Source organism: Sesamum indicum, linkage group LG12 (assembly GCF_026168435.1).
Source record: "Sesamum indicum cultivar Baizhima isolate 11 linkage group LG12, ASM2616843v1, whole genome shotgun sequence".
NCBI classification, from domain to species: Eukaryota; Viridiplantae; Streptophyta; class Magnoliopsida; order Lamiales; family Pedaliaceae; genus Sesamum; species Sesamum indicum.
In genome coordinates this window covers 17,324,298-17,346,991 of record NC_142668.1, presented here as the reverse complement: position 1 = coordinate 17,346,991, position 22,694 = coordinate 17,324,298, and the positions used below count along the sequence as shown (strand labels likewise).

Genomic DNA, 22,694 nt, shown 5'->3' with positions numbered 1-22,694 from the left:
ATTATAAAAACTAATTGATGTGAATTTTGAAAGAGATAGTTTATCCATTAAGGCCACCGGCTCAGCCTAATTGAAAGTGAGTTGTAAAACTGCAAATTTGTTACCGTTGTGAAATGTACAACACACAGGAAAATATTAGTTGAAAGTGAAAAAGAAAAAATAGCAAAATATATAGAAAAAAAAAATTTGTTCATTCTATTTCAACGGTGGCATCAGTCGTGAAGATTTTAGGCAGCCGCCTTCCTCCGCTGACTGAATTATTTATTTAAATGAATTAAACTTATAACTGAGTCAATAACATTTGAACAGATAAATATAATTTTTATAATTTAAAGAATTTGTAAATTCATTAATTTAAAAATAATATTTTTTTATAATTGATACTAAACACTGTAGTTTTTGTTGCATGACCTCTTAAACAAAATCAATAATAAGTATGTATGTACATAAAAAAAGAAAAATATGATGAAATAATGATAAGTATAATAAAATAAAAAAAATTATATGGTATCTATTAATTGATGGACAAAACGAGTTTTAAAAACTGAGAAAGGTTTTTGTATTAAATTACTTGAATTATAAAACCTAATTGATGTAAATTTTGAAAGATTTATAATAAAAAAATAATTCGAAATTTAACATAAATGGATGGATTTAAAAAAGTAAAAAATAATGATGACAAATAATAATTAATAAAAATTAATGTAATTAACTATTTATATTTATAGAACTAAATATATATGGCAAATAAGATCAAAAAACTTATCCATTAAGGCCCAACAAAGTGTGACCGGCCCAGCCCAGTGGAAATTTTATTATCGTTATAAAATACAAAAACACACACTAAAACTATATAAAAAAAAAAAAAAAAGCCAAGAAAATCGTTCCATTTCAACGGCACATCAATTCTCAACATTTCAGCAGCCGCGCCTTCCTCCGCTGACACCCACCAGTCGCCTTCCTCCGCTGACACCCACCATTCTCCAACATCAGTTTCTTCTTTCTTTCAGTATGTACTTCTTGATCAAAGCAAGTGAGTTTTTTTTTTCGTTTTTAAGTTTCTTGATTTAGGGTTCTTGCTTTGTGAAATTAAATGTATCTTGTTTAAATGAATTTGTCTGCCCAATGGAAAACTTGGTATGATGACTACTTAAAGATCACGAATTCTTGAAGTACACGGTCTTACTCTGTTTTGTTTTTTTCTTTATGGTGTTGGTGAATTATTTCAAGGTTCTTGAAATTCACCTACTACATGGGTTCTCTAGTACGCCGTGGATTACTATTGCGGGGGACAAAGGTGCGGGACTTAAATGCAAGGATGCCGGTGAAGATAGTTTTGTTGGTTCAGAACTTGCGAGGAGAATAGCCAAGACGGCTCCCATCATTGGAGGTTCTGAGGCCTCTTCCCTTTTGGTATGGTTGTTTTTTTATTTGATTACTGTATTGATTTTGTTGTGATTTTTATTGCTACACTGGATAAAATGGTGAGAAAATGGTGGTGTTAGTTCCTAACATTCTATGTTGAAGTTATACACGGGTTTGTAATTCTGGCATCAGCAACTCACAATAATAAAATTTTCAAGACATGACCGAGGAAATTGCTGGAACTACTTTTAAGGAACTTCCCTGAAAATTATTTCCAAGTCTCTTGACTATGTTTAACTGCTTCTCCTTTCAAGAAAAAAGTAAGTCAAGTTGGTGAATTGATCTTCATTTTCAAGAAAATGTGTTCTTGGGATAGTGTTCTTTTGGTGGAACTGTCCCTTGTATCCTTTCTTTGCTTTAAAATCATGTGCAAGGATGAGCTGCAGTCTTTCTTTCATGTCATTTTCAGAATGCGGGAATAAGCAATTGTAATTACAGGTAATTTGCATGTTTTGTTCTTGTATATGGTGCATCATGTATTTACTCTTGTTTGTTGAAAGATGTGTAGTGAAGAACTGTTAAGTTTATTCTCATTGTTTTCTTTGGTTCTTCGACAATTGCAGGCCATATTTGTTGCTGCATAAAGCTGCTGTTCTTTAGCAATCTCTCGTGAGACGTATTCCCTAAACATGCTATTCTAGCCTTTGTAAGGACACGAATTATTGGTTCTTCTTTCTCAGCCGTGTGTGCTTGCACGGATGCATATATATAGATCTATATGTCTATATATGTTTTGTCAGTTTTTCTAATATACAGATTGTTTCTTTGTTTCAGTCTGGTCGGAAAGGAACAGTTTTGGATTTGGCGAAGTTTGTCGACAAGGGTCTCCAAATCAAGTTAACTGGTGGAAGACAAGGTCAGTTATGTGTAAATTTGATTGGTTTGGAAATTCAGGCCATGTCTTTGTTCAGTTGTGAATGCATTGGTTCTAATATTTCTGTTCAGAAACTGTTGTGCTTATGATTGTCTTTTCTTGGTTTTATCTGGTCATTTTCCACTCTTAGTGACATTAATTTACCATTGAAATCCCTGATCCTCAGAATGCAATCAACAGCAGTGGCCTATTTGAATCTCAAACAATTTTGTTCCCCGGATTACTGCAATTAAATCCTCCTTAAGATTTCACTATTTACAGTTTAATTGTTGCTTTGTTTTGACTTATCATTTTCCAAAACGTCTGCAATGTGTTCTGCATGCATATATTTTCCCGTCCCTTTTCTTAAGTTTTGACTGATCAGTACGCTTGTGTTAATTGCAAGACTTTATCAAATTGCGATGAGTGTTCATGACATAGTCACTTTGTTTCTCCAAATCTGCCATGAGGATCTACAGGCTTTTGTTTGGATTGTCATCTTGGTGTGTTGGGTGATCTTCCTACCATTGAGATAGGAAAGAATGTGACTGCAGCAATAATATAAATGTATGCATTTTCTGTTTCAGAAAGTTCTTTACTTGAAGTTATATAATCTAAATGAATGCAAAAATGTAATGGAAGTGATTTTCTTGTTTTGGGAAAAGGTTATTTGCATTGATGTAAAAGAATCATACGTACACTTACAAGCTTTTCACAAAAGATTTTTTTGGAAATGATTTCTACCTTTGTGAGAGGCTAGTGATATTTTAAGTTTTCTGAAAATTGCTGCCAAATGATCCTTGGTTCACGTAGGACTTTGGTGCTGAAACCTTTTGGCTCCACTTATTAACACATGGAGCTATATGAGCAAGATGCTGATGTTGTCAATTGCACAATCTAGAGTAAGACTACTGCTTGAAGGTAATGGAAAGCCATGTATATCTTCACTTTGATTAGTGAATCTGTGTCTACTTGAGGAGCAGTAAGTAACATTATGTTTACTGATCAATTTGCCTACTTCACCTCTTATTGCATATATGTGATCCACTGATGGCTAAGTGTAATCCGTCCATTCTCTCTTACTCTTATTTGAACTTGACTTTAAGTATCTTAATATTCTCTTGGGACTATGATGAAACTTCCTAAGTGTTTTACTCTTATATGTTATCCGCTGAAAGCTAAGTGCCATCATCCACTCTCCCTTACTCGTACTTTAACTTGACTTCAAGTATTATAATATTCTCTTAGGACAGTGATATTTGAACTTCCTAGACCAATTAATGGACAGACAGAATATTTTCTCTCAAGTGCCATATAGAAAAGTATCTTGTTTATGCGGTATCTATTTTATGCCTTTAAATTAGAGCATGTCGCAATTATGTATCTGTGTTGTTTTCTTTTGTGCCTTCATGATTCTATCTTAATGCAAGGAATAGATGTCATACTATTTATAATCTCTTCAAGAAGTACTGTTGTTACTGGTAATCTAGCACGAATTCTTTTATATGCGAGTTTTATTGTTACTGGTCATAAATCATTTTTCAGTAATATGTATAATATGCATTTATTTGATTCTACAAGTGAAGCATGTCAGTTGGTATGTGTGATTCATTACTTGTCTTTTACAAGAGCGAGGGCCAGAGTTTGAAATTGATTTGCCAATTCTATGCGAAGTAGATAACCTCATATCGATAAATATTGTGCGGGAATCAAAAGGTTAAGTAGGATTTAAATGCTCAGTTGAAACATATGTTGGCTGCTAAAGTATGCTATTTGACGACATTTTAGAACCTAATGGTAGCCTACCTATCTTCATATTCCTCTATTCTAGTTTCTAGCTCAAAAGTAACCAGTGCCCCTATTAATTCTTCTTTGTCAATTTTTCTTCCGTGTTTTGAAATCAAGGTGGTTGAACCATTGATTTTACTTGTATAATTCAAACCCAATTGTATTGCTCTAATTTCTTTGAAAAGTCACAAAATCACCATTCTCGTTTGGAAAGAAAATAATTATGGGTTTCGAGGCTGCTCAAAATGTGAAGGGTGCGAGGTTAGAGTTGAGACCTAAATTGGAGAATAAACCCTCCTCTTTTTTCGTAAATTTATTCTTGGTTCATTTATTGTGTTGGGTTCTCTTTTCATGCGCTTGCCTTAAAATTTTTTGTTCGTAATGCATTTGACATTCTTGTATGAATTTACAAAATTCATGTTGGTTCATGTTATTAACCTCTTGTTTTTGCAAGCGTATCATAGAAAATGCGTTGAAAAATCTATATCATTCGATCATGAATTATTTTATTTGTGAACTTTGAAAATTAAATGCTATACTAAAATGCCTAACTGTTGTCTAGATGCCAATTTAAAATTTGTTTTTCAAGAGGACTTGGTAAATATTTTGTGAGTACTATATATTTTCATGAGTCGATAAATGGTTTTTGAGGAACTCAGAGTTTTGCTAACTTAAATTGTGTTTGAAGAACCTTTAATATTACTGGAAATTGGTTTCCTTGTCAACTGTTCTTCTGTTATCAATTAATGTTCTCAAAATCAGCTTTTATATTTTACTCAAAGATTTGTTTTTCTTGTCAAGTGTTTTATAATAAACTCATTTTTTCAAAATCAGCTTGAACTTACAATAATGAAGAAAAATTAGCAAAATATTTTGATTAGCAATAGATGAATTCATTTAATTGTTTTTGGATAAATGCATGACAAGTCATATGTTTTGGACTTTAAGTGAAGTTTTTTTTGTTGAATTTTAATTTTATAAAAGTAATCGACTTTGAAACAGTTTTTGAAGTTTTTTTGGAACATTTTAAAAAGCATTCAGTTTACTATTTTTGGTCAAATTGCATTCATTGCCATATTTGTTCAGATTTTCAAGAAATACATTATTAACTTTTCTTTTGACAAATGATTATCGTGCTGAAACTTGTTAAGATGTGTTGAAAATTCTTTTAAGATATTTGACCAATAATTTAAAAAACGATAATGAGATTGGCATCTAGAACAGTTATGCAATTTATTATATGTATGTTATTTTTCAAAGTTCACAAATGAACTAATTTGTGATTGTATGCTATAGAATTTCCAACAATACTTTGATACGCCTGCAAAGTTGAGATGTCGATGATATGAACAAATATGGTGTTTCTGTAAAATTTGTACAAAGAATCTTAAATGTACGACAAACAAAAAGTTTTGATAAAGCGACATGGGAACAAAACCTAATATAATGAACAAACCGAGAATAAATCAAGAAAAGTAATGGAGGGTTACTTCTTGTTTACGTCTCAACTCCAACTCTCTTGCGCCTGTCATATTTAAAGCGGTCTCAGACTTCGTAATTGCATCGCTTCCAAATTAGAATGTTGAGTACGCGAGTGTTTCATAGAAATTAGACACTTTTGGGTTTGAATTATACAAAGTAAATTGCAATGGTTTCAACCTTACTTGATTTCTAAATATGGGAAAAATTGATAAAGAAGCAATTGATAAGGTCAAAGGTTGCTTTTTTGGCTAGAAAATAGTAGAGAGGAATATATGGATATATAGGTTATTATGTGGTTCTAGATGTTGTCGAAGATGCACTCTTCTTTTAGCAGCCAATATGTGACAATTGGGTGTTTAATTAGTTCTTAGAGAGATGATGTTATTTATTTAAGTTGTTATTGCATGTCGTTATGTTGCGCATTTTTCTCTTTAATTGTTGATTCTGTACACATTTTCTTGTTTGTTTATTTCATTCTAACAACTTAATGCTGGTGAAGACAGCTTTCACGACGATCGGGTTCAAGTAATTTGGAGTTTGAGTCTTTTGCACCAGAGTATCAACCCTCCTGGGTTCTCCAAGAATCGGCAGCCACCTATGTGAAGAGTCTATTGTAAATAAGAATTAAGTGTGTATGGCAGTACTTCGGCCTTCTTTGTATTGTGGCTCCAATAAGACCGCCTTGTTTCTTAGCCAAAGAAATAAAAGTTTTGATTCGAAACCAATTTCTAGTTGTATATTTATTACTTGATCAAAATCAAATCAACCATATACACAAGTTGGTACATCATTGAAGCTCAAATCAACTATTTTTCGAGAATTCTTTTCTTCTTATTTGTCCTAATACTGCTTACAATTGGAACACCTTCAAACTCTATTCTCCATACGGAAAAAACACTGCCAATCAAAAATAAATAAAAGAAAATAGAACTTTTGTAGTATACAATCATCATCAACAAACTAAAAAGAAAATAATAATATTAACAAACTCAATTGTAAAATAAAAATAATTAGTCAAAATTCTTTATTTTGGATTGTTTTAGTAAGAAGTTTCATTTAATAAAAGATTAACAATATAACTCAAAAAGAGCACAAAATGAAAGTGTACCCCGTTAAAGGTACTAATGTTTTCTTACAATAGAAATAAACACTCAAAACATTCTCACTATTTTATATTTAATCATAAGTACAATTATTAGAATTCTCGAAATGATACATCCATTATATTATGAAAAAATTTATAATCTAAAAATATTAATCTAATATTAATATTGAAATAAAACTAATTAGTCGGAAATCACTTGATTTAAATTTTTCAACAATACGTTTAATTTAATAAAATTGAGGAAACTTATCCAATGTTATATTTTTATTTTTTTGAAGTTTGGATTAGTATTTATATGTTACTCATATGCTATTCATTTAAATTTTAATGTGCCCTAGTAATTGTTTTTTTTTATATAAATATTTATGATCTTTCCTAGCAAATTAAGCATGTTGAAATATTATGATATTTAGTTAGATATATCATTCATATTTTAAGTACTTTAGAGGAATTAGAAGTATCATACATTTTTCTTCTTTATTAGAATTAAATATTATAGTTGATTCATTATGTTTTCATTTAGAATCGTTTTAATTTCTCACGTTTATTTCATGATGTTAACATCCCTAAACTTGAATTTTGTCTTAAATTGATCCTTCTGACAATATTATAATTGGGAATAAAATGACCAGTTTAGACTTTTTTTTTCTCACTTCAGTTCCTAAATTTGTAAGTTGTCAACTAGTAGTTAGTGCCACTACAAATATAGGAAATCAGATTCATAGATTGGTGAGTTGTTCACATTTTATAGCTCAAATTTGTATATATGTGCTGTAAAAAAAAATTTATTTAAATCAGGTTCGATCAAAATAAAATAAATATGATATATTTGACGTGTAATGGATCACTTCCCTTAAATTGCACATCTATTCCACGACAAATGTATTATATTTACTGTGTAATTGATTTATGTTTGATCTAACTCGATTTAAATTAAAAACTTTATATGCACAACAACGCTCCTCGTGATACATTGTGATGGGGATAATTCCTTGTAATGTATCTTCCAAGGGCAAAATAGTTACTTTGCATTATATTTTTTATTTAATTGACTGATTTTGTTATGTTTTTATTTTTGGGTTATTTGTTTCCTTAATGAGAAGTTGAAAACTAATATATTTTAATAATAAGGAGTAAAATTTTATAATAATTGTAAATATATATCATGTGAATTAAACATTAGTATCCCACAATATTAATTCAATTATGTAATCATTAATATATATATATATGTATTTATGTGGTCGAGATTTTTACGAATGGATAAACTTAAAAATTTTACCTACGGCACAATTATGCACCAGGTGAAACATGATTTTTTAGGAAGGTCTTTTAGTAAGAAAAATGATCACTTACAATAAATAGTGGTTGCCTTAAAAAATTAAAATTTTTGGTATTTATAGTAGCGTTGGAAGTTATACGGTGCGGTGGGTTGAATTTGTTTAATATGTGCCCCATATTTGTCTTCCACTTACTCACTTATATTTTTCTCCTTTCATTTGCATTTCAAACTCCCAACCCCATTTTCTCCACAATGGCTAGCAAAGCTAACTCTCTTCCTTAGTTAAATTTTGTTTCTTCTTTATTTGGTGTTCTTGCTTTGTATTTTGCTTCTTTGATTGAAATGTGGAGTGGGGAGGGTGATTGTGAAAATGGCCGTGAGTTAGATTGCCGACAGATGACGGCACACCCAACGGAGGGGGGGGGGGAGGTGGGGGGAGGCGCGAGACGCGACTTCGAGGTGTGGGGGGGGGGGGGGGCACCCGTCGGTTTGAGGCGGCGCCTCAGGTAGGGGGGTGCAGTCCCCCTCCCAACTCGCGGTCGCGCCTCAGGTGGTTCGGTACCGGGGCTCAAGAGGAGACGGTCTTGAGGTTCCAAGAATTAGAGAAGATCGATACGATCTTAAGTGACAAGGCAACTCTTATTTACGATGATGCAATTCGAAGGTGTCGCCGTGTCCTTCGTTGGACTCTTCGCAAGAAGGGCCGGATTGTTGAAGAAGACAATGGGCTCCTTGATCCTGAGGTATCGGAGGGTGAATAGGAGGTGGTGGAAGTTGCCGACGGTTGAGCCCCCAAGTTTAACAGCTTCGTAGTTTTCTGTTTGTTTCTTAGGATTTAATCTCGAAATGTAATCGGATTATTTTGTTTAGTATGAATTTGACTCTCCATGTAATCAACGCATATTATTTAGGGTGACTGCTTCACCTTATATGGGGCGCTTTTGTAAGTAGGCGATTCTAACTCGTGATTTTGTAGTATTTTCCTTAATCGGATTTTATGTCACTCGCGTTGTATCTTTCTAGGATGAGTTTGCTTTTTTTACGCAATGTATTTTGATTGCGTAAAACGCTACACTTCTACTTTGCCCCCTATTACAAAACATTCAAAAAGTGAACTTTACGTACCCAGAGAACTTAACAGTAATACTTCTTGTGATTTGCGATGTTCCACGTGCGAGGGATGTCCCCTTTGCATCCAACTTCCCAATAGGGCCCGAAGCTTAGGCTTTTCGCATCACCAGATCTCCCACTTGAGAACTTATCGGCTTGACTCTCGCATTGGTTCTATACATAGTGGCCCGGATTATGGGATTTTTCTCTGCCCTCTTCGAAAAAGTTTACGCTCATCCTCAACCCTTGCTCGTTGTAGTTTGGGTTGTAATTTTTCACTCGCCAACAAAGTTGTCCTATTTCTGCGAGCACTACGACATTTGTCCCATAAGATAGGTTAAACAAGAATTCTCCCGTAGGAGTTCTTGGTGTCGTTCGATATGCCCATAAAATGCTAGGGAGCTCACCCACCCATGCCCCCTTTTCGGTTCCCAATCGAGTCTCCAAGTGTTAAAGGATTATCCGATTGGTGACCTCCATCTGTTCGTTTGCTTGGTGATTACTAACTGATGTGAAGATTTATTTGATCGCCAGCTCCTTGTACCAGTCCTTAAGTTTATTCCCCAAAAACTGAGTCCCATTGTCGGATATTATGGCACCGGGGATCTAAAATGGCATATGATGTTCTTCCATAGGAACTTGATCTTTCTCGAATATCTTGGCTAACGGCTTGGCCTCTACCCACTTTGTAAAATAGTCCACCGCAACCAAGAACTTTCTTTGCCCTGCGGCTTGCGAAAAAGACCCTACTAGGTCCAAACCCCTCTGATCAAAAGGGAAGGGACTTTCAAGGGGTTGCATTAGCGCTGTCGGCTGGTGATTATTGTTTACGTGTTCTTGGCATGACCGGCATCGCCTTACCAACTCATGTGCGTCGGAGAGCATCGTTGGCCAAAAGAATCCATGCCTAAGGGCTTTTCCCGCTAAGGTCTTTCCTCCAAGGTGGTTTTCGCAAATTCCCTCATGTATCTCTCTTAGGACATAATTTTTCTCTTCATGAGTCAGGCACTTTAGGAGGGGCAGCGAGAAACCACGTTTGTATAAGTCTCCATCTATCATAATGAAGCGGGATGCTTTTCTTTTAAAGGCATTTGCCTCTTTTTGGTCCTCCAGTATAGTTCCATTAGTTAGAAATCTGACGATCTCTTCTTTCCAACTCGGAGGTGTTGGGTCCACGCACATAATCTCCTCTTGCTCCTCTATCACGACTCTTTGCGACGAGAGAAAAGTGATTCTTGTGCTTCGGATGGCTGCCATCGAGCTTGTTAACTTGGCTAGTTGGTCGGCTACGGCATTATCTGTTCTCGACACCTGAACAACAAAGGCTTCTTCGAACTTCTCAAATAGATTATTCGCTTTCAGGGAATACTTGGCCATTTTTTCATCTCGTGTCTCAAAGGATCCCTGGATCTAGTTAACCACCAGTTGTGAATAACTATAAATGATAATCTTTTTTGCCCCGGCGTCCGAAGCTAACTTACGTCCTTCTAAAAATGCCTTATATTATGCTTCATTGTTCGACGAGGGGTATTCTAATTTTATAGCATACTCAAATTCGTCTCCTTTAGGGCTCTCTAGAACTATTCCATCCCTACTTCCCGCCGATGTGGATGATCTATTGATGTGCAGACTCCTGGAAAGCGTAAAAATACTTGACGCGTTGTACGCCAACTCGACGGTGAAATCGGCTAGCACTTGTGCTTTAATGACTGGCCTGGGCTGAAACTCGGCGCCAAACTCACTTAACTCTACTTTCCACTTGACCATTGTCCCGGAGAGCTCCAGACTCGACAACACTTGCTTCAAAGGATGATTTGTCGACACAACCACTAGGTGCACATAAAAATACGGCCTCAACTTTCTAGCTGCAGTGATTAAAGAGAAGGCTAGTTTTGAATTTGGGAGTACCTGGACTCAGCCCCCTGCAACATCCTGCTAACTTAGTACACCAGGTGGTGCCCTTTATTTTTCTTTCGTACCAAATCTGAGCTAACAACATTTTCTAAAATCGCCAAGTAAAGGTAGAGGGTTTATCCTATTTTAGGTTTCGTCAATAAAGGCGGAGAAGATAAATACTTCTTCAGCTCGTCAAATGCTTCTTGGATGGATTAGCATCACCCAAACTTTTTCGCGCCGCGAAGGATCTTGAAGAAATGTAGGCCTTTATTCGTAGATTGTGAAATGAATCTATTCAAGGATGCCAATTTTCCACGAGTTTTTGTAGCTCTTCGACCGACTTTGGTGGGGGCATGTTCATGACAACGCTAATTTTATCAGGGTTTGCTTCTATTCCGCTCTTGGAGATCATGTACCCTAGAAATTCCCCACCCCCACTCCAAAGGTACACTTAGCGAGATTTAACTTCATGCCAAAAGCTTTCACTATTTGGAAGCGCTCTTCTAGATCCTTGATGTGATCCTGTTCTTTCACACTCTTAACCAACATGTCATCTATGTAGACCTCCATGTTTCAACCAATTTGGTTTTTGAACATGTAGTTGACAAATTGTTGATATGTTGTTTCTGCATTTTTCAGGCCGAATGGCATGACATTGTAACAGAAGATCCCTTGGTCCGTGACAAAACTTGTTTTCTCTTGATCTTCAGAGGCCAAAGGAATTTGATTGTAGCCTTGATACGCGTCTAGGAAGCTCAACATTTCACATCTGGAGGTGGAGTCAACCAAGAGGTCAATACGTGGGAGGGGGAAGGGATCCTTTGGACATGCCTTGCTAAGATCTGTGAAGTCAATACAGAGGCGCTATTTTCCGTTTGGCTTCGGAACCAAGACAACATTAGCCAGCCACTCGGCGTATTGCACCGGGCATATGTGTTCGGCCTTAAGCAGCTTATCCATTTTTGCTTTTATCGCTTGACTTCTCTCCAGCCCGAATATCCTTTTTTTTTGTGTTTTATAGATTTTGCTTTGGGATTTACATTGAGCTGGTGAGTGATAACGTTAGGTGAGATCCCATAAAAATCCGTCATGCTCCATGTAAACACTTCCTCATTTTTTTATCAAAAATTGAGTTAAATTCTCTTTGGCGGATTGACACATCGCCGTGCCTATCTTCATCGTTTTCTCACCGAGGATCACCTTCAACTCTTCTAGGGCTTCAACTCTTTTCTCCAACATAGGTTGTTCCTACGTGTCCTTTCGCGGTGTCTCTCATCTCATATCTTCCATCAGTCATCTTTCTCTTTGTTTTCTCATCGGCCGCTTCATTCAGTTTCTCACGTGATCTTTCAAGGGTACTCACGTAGCATTCCTTGGCTATTCTCTCGTCCCCCATGGCTTCTCCCATGCCGTTAGGGATGGAGAATTTTAGTTTCAGGTGGAAAGTACATGCTATCGCTTGCAAGAGGTTTAAGCTCGGTCTCCCCAAGATAACGTTGTAGGCAGATGGAGCCTTCACCATGAGGAACTTCACCAATTTGGTGGACCTCTTTGGATAAGAGCCGAGGGACATTGCTAGCGTCACCTCCCCTACTAGTTTGATTATTTTCCCGCTAAAATCTGTGAGTGGGGCGTTTACCTTCAGAAGTTGAGCGTTGTCAATCCCCAATTGGACATATGCGTCGTGGAATATAATGTCCGCCGAACTCCCACTATCCATTAAAATTTTTTTGACCCAAAAGTTGGAGATCGTGGCAGAGATGACCAGGGCGTCGTTGTTTTAATTCCTCAATGGGTCCAAGTCCTGCTGACTAAATGAAATCTCATCCTTTGTTTCAAACTAATATTGTAAACTTGAATAGGGGCTTACGCGTGGTTTCCCCTAGCTGCTCGAGCGAGAGCCTTTCTTGCATTAGCCGAGTCATCACCCGTCGGGCCACGCAAAATTACGGCGATAACCCCTGCGGTGGGGAGGTTGTCGTCGTTCTTGGTCTGTGTGAACATTGGATCCCGAGGTTGGGGATTCGATCCTTGGTTGACGTATTCTTTCAAGTATCCTCACTGAATCAGGTTTTCTATCTCATTTTTCATGTGGTGGCACTCTTTCGTCGTGTGCCCTCTATCTCAGTGGAAACCATGATATTTGTTGGACTTGAGCCTCTTAAGGTTGTCTTTCATTTTCCATGGCCATTAATTGATTAACCATTGCTGCTCAACTACGACTAATATCTCCCCTCTGGGAGCGTTCAAGGGGGTGTAGTGAGCGAACCCCACCTGAGGTACATGCTTGCGTTCTTCTTTCTTCGGCTCCTTTTCCTCTCCCGATCCTTCCTTTTGCTATTGAGAGAAGGATCCGATGCGTTCGACTCCTCAATGTGGATGGAATTATGGGAGCGCATGAGTAAATCCTCCATAGCTCTAGGGGGATTGCCGGCTATGGATTCCTTGAATCTTCCTGGTAGCAGGTTTTGTCGGACAATACTGGCCAATAACTCATGATTAACATGGGGAACCTCACGCACTGCGTCCACGAACCTTCGCGTGTAGTCTCTCAGAGTCTCACCCTCCGTTTGGCGGATGGTAAATAGAAATGCAGTCGTTTTTGGAACTTTTTTGTTCATAGAGAAGTGATGCAAGAGACGCTGAACCAACTGCTCGAGGCTAGAAATAGTTCCAGCGAGTACTCTTGGGGTTGAGCTTTCGGGGGAGTACTCTCATGGGAGGAGCAGGCGGAGATTGCCGATGCGATGGGGGGATTTCCCCATCAAGGGGCGCTTGCTCATGTGTCAGGGGATTTTCTTATAAGTTTAAAAGTTATTCATTGAAAAAATATACTTGCAATAATAGTTTCAAATACATTAATTCGAAATGTGTAATTAAAATATTAAGAATAAAATTTATCCAATAAAAATTATGAATATTTGTTAAAATTGTTATCTAATAAATACTTTTTACAACAGCTATCCATAAATAAGTACTTTTGTTAGACGTTCATTGGTTTTAAATATATTTATAATTTTAAATATAAGATATATTTATAATTATAAAAAAAAACTTTATAGAAATTTGTTGTATTTTAACTTTATAATAATTATAACAATAGATGACATTAAAGAAATAAATAAAATTTAGTCGTTCTATTTTATCGTCGGCATCAATTCTCAACATTTCAGGCAGTTCCCTTTCTCCGTCGGCAGCCACCAGTCTCCAACCTCAGTTTCTTCTTCCTTTAAGTGGGTACTTCTTGAAAGTGATCAACTCAAAGCAAGTGAGGTTTTTCTTTTCTTTTTTAAGTTTCTTAATTTAGGGTTTTGCATTATGAAATTAAAATGCATTAATTCGAAATGTGTAATTAAAATATTAAGAATAAAATGTATCCAATAAGTAAATTATAAGCCAAATAATGCTTAAAAATAAATAAATTGGATAAAGACACATATATACATAGCATAAATTATTATTAATTATATAAAATTATAAATACCAACTTAATCATATTTATATGATTATGATCACTTCACTCAATAAAATTATTTATAAATGAATCCAACTTTTAATTGAGTCAATAACATTTGAATAGATAAATATAATTTTTATAATTTAAAAATTTTGTAAATTGATTAATTTAAGAATAATATTTTTTTATAATTGATATTAAACGCTATAGTTTTTGTTACATGACCTCTCAAATAAAATCAATAATAAATATGTACGTACATAAAAAAAATTCTGATATAAACATAAATATAATGAAATAAAAAATATTATAGCGTTAATTGATGGACAAAATCGAGTTTTAAAAATTGTGAAAGGTTTTTATATAAAATTACTCAAATTATAAAAACTAATTGATGTGAATTTTGAAAGAGATAGTTTATCCATTAAGGCCACCGGCTCAGCCTAATTGAAAGTGAGTTGTAAAACTGCAAATTTGTTACCGTTGTGAAATGTACAACACACAGAAAAATATTAGTTGAAAGTGAAAAAGAAAAAATAGCAAAAAATATAGAAAAACAAAATTTGTTCATTCTATTTCAACGGTGGCATCAGTCGTGAAGATTTTAGGCAGCCGCTTTCCTCCGCTGACTGAATTATTTATTTAAATGAATTAAACTTATAACTGAGTCAATAACATTTGAACAGATAAATATAATTTTTATAATTTAAAGAATTTGTAAATTCATTAATTTAAAAATAATATTTTTTTTATAATTGATATTAAACACTGTAGTTTTTGTTGCATGACCTCTTAAACAAAATCAATAATAAGTATGTATGTACATAAAAAAAGAAAAATATGATGAAATAATGATAAGTATAATAAAATAAAAAAAATTATATGGTATCTATTAATTGATGGACAAAACGAGTTTTAAAAACTGAGAAAGGTTTTTGTATTAAATTACTTGAATTATAAAACCTAATTGATGTAAATTTTGAAAGATTTATAATAAAAAAATAATTCGAAATTTAACATAAATGGATGGATTAAAAAAAGTAAAAAATAATGATGACAAATAATAATTAATAAAAATTAATGTAATTAACTATTTATATTTATAGAACTAAATATATATGGCAAATAAGATCAAAAAACTTATCCATTAAGGCCCAACAAAGTGTGACCGGCCCAGCCCAGTGGAAATTTTATTATCGTTATAAAATACAAAAACACACACTAAAATCGTTCCATTTCAACGGCACATCAATTCTCAACATTTCAGCAGCCGCGCCTTCCTCCGCTGACACCCACCAGTCGTCTTCCTCCGCTGACACCCACCATTCTCCAACATCAGTTTCTTCTTTCTTTCAGTATGTACTTCTTGATCAAAGCAAGTGAGTTTTTTTTTTCGTTTTTAAGTTTCTTGATTTAGGGTTCTTGCTTTGTGAAATTAAATGTATCTTGTTTAATTGTTGATTCTGTACACATTTTCTTGTTTGTTTATTTCATTCTAACAACTTAATGCTGGTGAAGACAGCTTTCACGACGATCGGGTTCAAGTAATTTGGAGTTTGAGTCTTTTGCACCAGAGTATCAACCCTCCTGGGTTCTCCAAGAATCGGCAGCCACCTATGTGAAGAGTCTATTGTAAATAAGAATTAAGTGTGTATGGCAGTACTTCGGCCTTCTTTGTATTGTGGCTCCAATAAGACCGCCTTGTTTCTTAACCAAAGAAATAAAAGTTTTGATTCGAAACCAATTTCTAGTTGTATATTTATTACTTGATCAAAATCAAATCAACCATATACACAAGTTGGTACATCATTGAAGCTCAAATCAACTATTTTTTGAGAATTCTTTTCTTCTTATTTTTCCTAATACTGCTTACAATTGGAACACCTTCAAACTCTATTCTCCATACGGAAAAAACACTGCCAATCAAAAATAAATAAAAGAAAATAGAACTTTTGTAGTATACAATCATCATCAACAAACTAAAAAGAAAATAATAATATTAACAAACTCAATTGTAAAATAAAAATAATTAGTCAAAATTCTTTATTTTGGATTGTTTTAGTAAGAAGTTTCATTTAATAAAAGATTAACAATATAACTCAAAAAGAGCACAAAATGAAAGTGTACCCCGTTAAAGGTACTAATGTTTTCTTACAATAGAAATAAACACTCAAAACATTCTCACTATTTTATATTTAATCATAAGTACAATTATTAGAATTCTCGAAATGATACATCCATTATATTATGAAAAAATTTATAATCTAAAAATATTAATCTAATATTAATATTAAAATAAAATTAATTAGTCGGAAATCACTTGATTTAAATTTTTCAACAATACGTTTAATTTAATAAAATTGAGGAAACTTATCCAATGTTATATTTTTATTTTTTTGAAGTTTGGATTAGTATTTATATGTTACTCATATGCTATTCATTTAAATTTTAATGTGCCCTAGTAATTGTTTTTTTTTTATATAAATATTTATGATCTTTCCTAGCAAATTAAGCATGTTGAAATATTATGATATTTAGTTAGATATATCATTCATATTTTAAGTACTTTAGAGGAATTAGAAGTATCATACATTTTTCTTCTTTATTATGTTTTCATTTAGAATCGTTTTAATTTCTCACGTTTATTTCATGATGTTAACATCCCTAAACTTGAATTTTGTCTTAAATTGATCCTTCTGACAATATTATAATTGGGAATAAAATGACCAGTTTAGACTTTTTTTTTCTCACTTCAGTTCCTAAATTTGTAAGTTGTCAACTAGTAGTTAGTGCCACTACAAATATAGGAAATCAGATTCATAGATTGGTGAATTGTTCACATTTTATAGCTCAAATTTGTATATATGTGCTGTAAAAAAAAATTTATTTAAATCAGGTTCGATCAAAATAAAATAAATATGATATATTTGACGTGTAATGGATCACTTCCCTTAAATTGCACATCTATTCCACGATAAATGTATTATATTTACTGTGTAATTGATTTATGTTTGATCTAACTCGATTTAAATTAAAAACTTTATATGCACAACAACGCTCCTCGTGATACATTGTGATGGGGATAATTCCTTGTAATGTATCTTCCAAGGGCAAAAATAGTTACTTTGCATTATACTTTTTATTTAATTGACTGATTTTGTTATGTTTTTATTTTTGGGTTATTTGTTTCCTTAATGAGAAGTTGAAAACTAATATATTTTAATAATAAGGAGTAAAATTTTATAATAATTGTAAATATATATCATGTGAATTAAACATTAGTATCCCACAATATTAATTCAATTATGTAATCATTAATATATATATATATATGTATTTATGTGGTCGAGATTTTTACGAATGGATAAACTTAAAAATTTTACCTACGGCACAATTATGCACCAGGTGAAACATGATTTTTTAGGAAGGTCTTTTAGTAAGAAAAATGATCACTTACAATAAATAGTGGTTGCCTTAAAAAATTAAAATTTTTGGTATTTATAGTAGCGTTGGAAGTTATACGGTGCGGTGGGTTGAATTTGTTTAATATGTGCCCCATATTTGTCTTCCACTTACTCACTTATATTTTTCTCCTTTCATTTGCATTTCAAACTCCCAACCCCATTTTCTCCACAATGGCTAGCAAAGCTAACTCTCTTCCTTAGTTAAATTTTGTTTCTTCTTTATTTGGTGTTCTTGCTTTGTATTTTGCTTCTTTGATTGAAATGTGGAGTGGGGAGGGTGATTGTGAAAATGGCCGTGAGTTAGATTGCCGACAGACGACGGCACACCCAACGGAGGGGGGGGGAGGTGGGGGGAGGCGCGAGACGCGACTTCGAGGTGGGGGGGGGGGGCACCCGTCGGTTTGAGGCGGCGCCTCAGGTAGGGGGGTGCAGTCCCCCTCCCAACTCGCGGTCGCGCCTCAGGTGGTTCGGTACCGGGGCTCAAGAGGAGACGGTCTTGAGGTTCCAAGAATCAGAGAAGATCGATACGATCTTAAGTGACAAGTCAACTCTTATTTACGATGATGCAATTCGAAGGTGTCGCCGTGTCCTTCGTTGGACTCTTCGCAAGAAGGGCCGGATTGTTGAAGAAGACAATGGGCTCCTTGATCCTGAGGTATCGGAGGGTGAATAGGAGGTGGTGGAAGTTGCCGACGGTTGAGCCGCCAAGTTTAAAAGCTTCGTAGTTTTTCGTTTGTTTCTTAGGATTTAATCTCGAAATGTAATCGGATTATTTTGTTTAGTATGAATTTGACTCTCCATGTAATCAACGCATATTATTTAGGGTGACCGCTTCGCCTCATATGGGGCGCTTTTGTAAGTAGGCGATTCTGACTCGTGATTTTGTAGTATTTTACTTAATCGGATTTTATGTCACTCGCGTTGTATCTTTCTAGGATGAGTTTGCTTTTTTTACGCAATGTATTTTGATTGCGTAAAACGCTACACTTCTACTTTGCCCCCTATTACAAAACATTCAAAAAGTGAACTTTACGTACCCAGAGAACTTAACAGTAATACTTCTTGTGATTTGCGATGTTCCACGTGCGAGGGATGTCCCCTTTGCATCCAACTTCCCAAAAGGGCCTGAAGCTTAGGCTTTTCGCATCACCAGATCTCCCACTTGAAAACTTATCGGCTTGACTCTCGCATTGGTTCTATACATAGTGGCCCGGATTATGGCGTTTTTCTCTGCCCTCTTCGAAAAAGTTTACGCTCATCCTCAACCCTTGCTCGTTGTAGTCTGGGTTGTAATTTTTCACTCGCCAACAAAGTTGTCCTATTTCTGCGAGCACTACGACATTTGTCCCATAAAATAGGTTAAACAGGAATTCTCCCGTAGGAGTTCTTGGTGTCATTCGATATGCCCATAAAATGCTAGGGAGCTCACCCACCCATGCCCCCTTTTCGGTTCCCAATCGAGTCTCCAAGTGTTAAAGGATTATCCGATTGGTGATCTCCATCTGTCCGTTTGCTTGGTGATTACTAACTGATGTGAAGATTTATTTGATCGCCAGCTCCTTGTACCAGTCCTTAAGTTTATTCCCCAAAAACTGAGTCCCATTGTCGGATATTATGGCACCGGGGATCTAAAATGGCATATGATGTTCTTCCATAGGAACTTGGTCTTTCTCGAATATCTTGGCTAACGGCTTGGCCTCTACCCACTTTGTGAAATAGTCCACCGCAACCAAGAACTTTCTTTGTCCTGCGGCTTGCGGAAAAGACCCTACTAGGTCCAAACCCCTCTGATCAAAAGGGCAGGGACTTTCAAGGGGTTGCATTAGCGCTGTCGGCTGGTGATTAATGTTTGCGTGTTCTTGGCATGACCGGCATCGCCTTACCAACTCATGTGCGTCGGAGAGCATCGTTGGCCAAAAGAATCCATGCCTAAGGGTTTTTCCCGCTAAGGCCTTTCCTCCAAGGTGGTTTTCGCAAATTCCCTCATGTATCTCTCTTAGGACATAATTTTTCTCTTCATGAGTCAGGCACTTTAGGAGGGGCAGCGAGAAACCACGTTTGTATAAGTCTCCATCTATCATAATGAAGCGGGATGCTTTTCTTTTAAAGGCATTTGCCTCTTTTTGGTCCTCCAGTATAGTTCCATTAGTTAGGAATCTGACGATCTCTTCTTTCCAACTCGGAGGTGTTGGGTCCACGCACATAATCTCCTCTTGCTCCTCTATCACGGCTTATTGCGACGAGAGAAAAGTGATTCTTCTGCTTCGGATGGCTGCCATCGAGCTTGTTAACTTGGCTAGTTGGTCGGCTACGGCATTATCTGTTCTCGACACCTGAACAACAAAGGCTTCTTCGAACTTCTCAAATAGATTATTCGCTTTCAGGGAATTGTAGCACCCCATACTCGTATATCTAATTATTACTATTTTATCCTTTCTTTAATAAGAACTCATTCTATAAGTAATTCTCTTTCAACTCGTAAAATAAATTCTAATTTATCAGCAATATATATATCACAAAAGGTATTAGATATCACCAAAAGTTCATATTTACCCCCACTAGATGTCCTCGTGTACATAACCTCAAGAAAATCGTACCACAACTTTAAATACAAATCCCGATAAAAGACCAGAATATTTAACAACCCACAATCAAAAACTCTAGTTTTAGAAGTCACGGCTGACCCACCTAATAAAAACGACAGCACCGTTCAAAGTCCAATGTGACTACTCAGTGTGACCTATCTCCTGAAAAGTACGTGGCAAGGAGTGAGCTGCCTACTCAATAAGTATAGCTGATCAGTTTATATATACACACACAGGCAACAATTTCACGTACATGCAGTCACATTGACTAACAGTCATTATCAATAGCAACATCAAATATAAGCAGTAATACCTACTCACAATTATGAATCAATCTATGACACAATATGCGACATTATCGTTTAATATTTAAGGGCCCCACTTACTTTAATTGGTATACATCAGTCAATGATTCGCCGGCCATCATCATATCATATACAGCACAGGATACCCGTTGTGTGATATCCCCACACTCTTTTACTCCAGCTGTGTAGCAATATAGCACAGAACATCACAACAAACATGGTACCCCCACACCACCCCAGTGTGTAGCTAACAGCACAAGATATTCCCTGCTACCCCGGAATATCCCGGTACCCTACGCGCCATAGTACCTAGCTTAAATCGTATATTTTTCATATCTCATTATCAATCACATTATCATCAATCACGTTTTCATAAACCATTGACTGTGTTCCCAACTAGGTAAGCATCATCTTTTATTTCAACTCACAATCGTCATTTTATTCTTTATGATAATCACTTTCTCAATAACAACTCCCAATTTGATTTCATCAACAATCAATTATATGATTATCACATAATCATATCCTGCATATCTCTACATTACCATTACATATTACATAGTAACAATTTCACCAATATTATGATAATCTAGCAAATAATCCACAACTAATTATATAAACAATCAATATACGAAAGCCACACATAATAATATAAAGCAAATTCACGTTCGCATGCAAGAAACCAATATACATAATATATACAATAGTACACATATAGATATATATAAATCCAATTAGCTATACTTACCTTATATCCCAAAATGCTTCTGTTTTACGAGGGACTGCTTAACCTTCTACCTTGTCGTCACGTCCTATAATAAATTATAATACGTATAATCAATATATTTATAGAATATCATAAACTCTAAATAAAATATTATATAATCTTCGTACATTTTCCACCAATCTTTTAATATTCTATTCATATTAAAGTCCAAACCCCTGTTCCACTTTCTTATAAATAACTACATTTTCTAAGCTTCTCAAACATATATTTAATTTATCAACTAATTCATAAGAATTCATTTAATCAAACCCCATATATTTATAACTATCGTTTTTAATAACATTCGTAAGTTATATTATCGTTAAATTCTCATTTTTCCTCTTTAATAACATAATATTTTTTAAATATAATTTTCAAATCATTTCTATGAATTTTCTATCAATTTATCGTTGTTATATAATTTAATTAAGGAATAATACATAGAATTACATATTTGGTTAATCATTCCGATGGAATTGTGTAAATTAACTATAAGGATAATTAAATCTAACAAATCAAATAATTTAATTGCCCAACTATATCATTTTTATAACAATTGTGATATTTAATTTAACACTAATTTAAATAGCCAAAATCATAAAATACTCCGATTAAATAGTATATCGCTTAATATAATCAACATTTAATAAATGGAGTAATTAAATAATATAATTATATAAATTAATAAAAATTAAAATTCAATATCCATACCTCTGTTTTCCGAAATGTGTGTGTGCGTTGTTGTGTGTGTATGAATGTGTGTGTGTGAGTTTGTATTATGTGTAAGTGTGCATATTAATATGGACAAGAGAGGCCCACCGCCTCATTCATTCTACACACTCTCTCTCTCTCCTCAATTCTACAATATATTATTTATATATATAATATTATTATTTTATATATTTAATTAAACTTTTCTCAAAATATTCATTACGTCCTTCCTAATTTTTTAATAAATATAATTTGCTTTCAAATATTATAGCGAACTCCAATTTAATCCGTACAAGTTTTATTATATCCCAAATTCAATCTATAATTTATTTACTAATTAAATTTAAATTTCTAATAATTACCAATTAGTCTTCCAATTACGTACAAAATTCTACGGACGTCACAGGAATACTTGGCCATTTTTTCATCTCGTGTCTCAAAGGATCCCTGGATCTAGTTAACCAC

General features: G+C 34.6%; 1 protein-coding gene and 3 long non-coding RNA genes across 13 annotated transcripts; 2 read left to right on the top strand and 2 right to left on the bottom strand.

Annotated features, from left to right (window-relative positions):
• The first annotated feature begins 856 nt into the window (after positions 1-856).
• Positions 857-6,273, top strand: LOC148784932 (uncharacterized). Of its 10 annotated transcripts, none has more exons than XR_016063170.1 (7): positions 857-1,033; positions 1,231-1,413; positions 1,835-1,863; positions 1,989-2,071; positions 2,200-2,845; positions 3,092-3,199; positions 6,052-6,273. It is a non-coding gene; the product is annotated as an uncharacterized LOC148784932 (long non-coding RNA). The 10 variants fall into 10 exon arrangements; XR_016063171.1 differs by having other exon boundaries at positions 1,231-1,863; positions 2,200-2,281; positions 2,758-2,845; XR_016063172.1 differs by having other exon boundaries at positions 1,231-1,863; positions 2,200-2,281; positions 2,685-2,845.
• A 5,887-nt stretch (positions 6,274-12,160) lies between these two features.
• Positions 12,161-12,661, bottom strand: LOC148784931 (uncharacterized). Its single transcript, XM_088876545.1, has one exon. The coding sequence runs from the start codon at positions 12,659-12,661 to the stop codon at positions 12,161-12,163; it is 501 nt and encodes a 166-aa protein (XP_088732671.1).
• Positions 12,662-15,633: 2,972 nt separating this feature from the next.
• On the top strand, positions 15,634-16,202 carry LOC148784930 (uncharacterized). The gene is made up of 2 exons (XR_016063358.1): positions 15,634-15,777; positions 15,917-16,202. It is a non-coding gene; the product is annotated as an uncharacterized LOC148784930 (long non-coding RNA).
• A 4,169-nt stretch (positions 16,203-20,371) lies between these two features.
• Positions 20,372-22,280, bottom strand: LOC148784929 (uncharacterized). The gene is made up of 2 exons (XR_016063351.1): positions 22,230-22,280; positions 20,372-21,564 (listed from the first exon to the last, which is right to left on the bottom strand). It is a non-coding gene; the product is annotated as an uncharacterized LOC148784929 (long non-coding RNA).
• Between the last annotated feature and the right edge of the window lie 414 nt (positions 22,281-22,694).

Coding starts and splice junctions, on each gene's coding strand:
- LOC148784931 (XM_088876545.1), bottom strand. CDS start 12,661: ATGGATAGTGGGAGTTCGGCGGACATTATATTCCACGACGCATATGTC.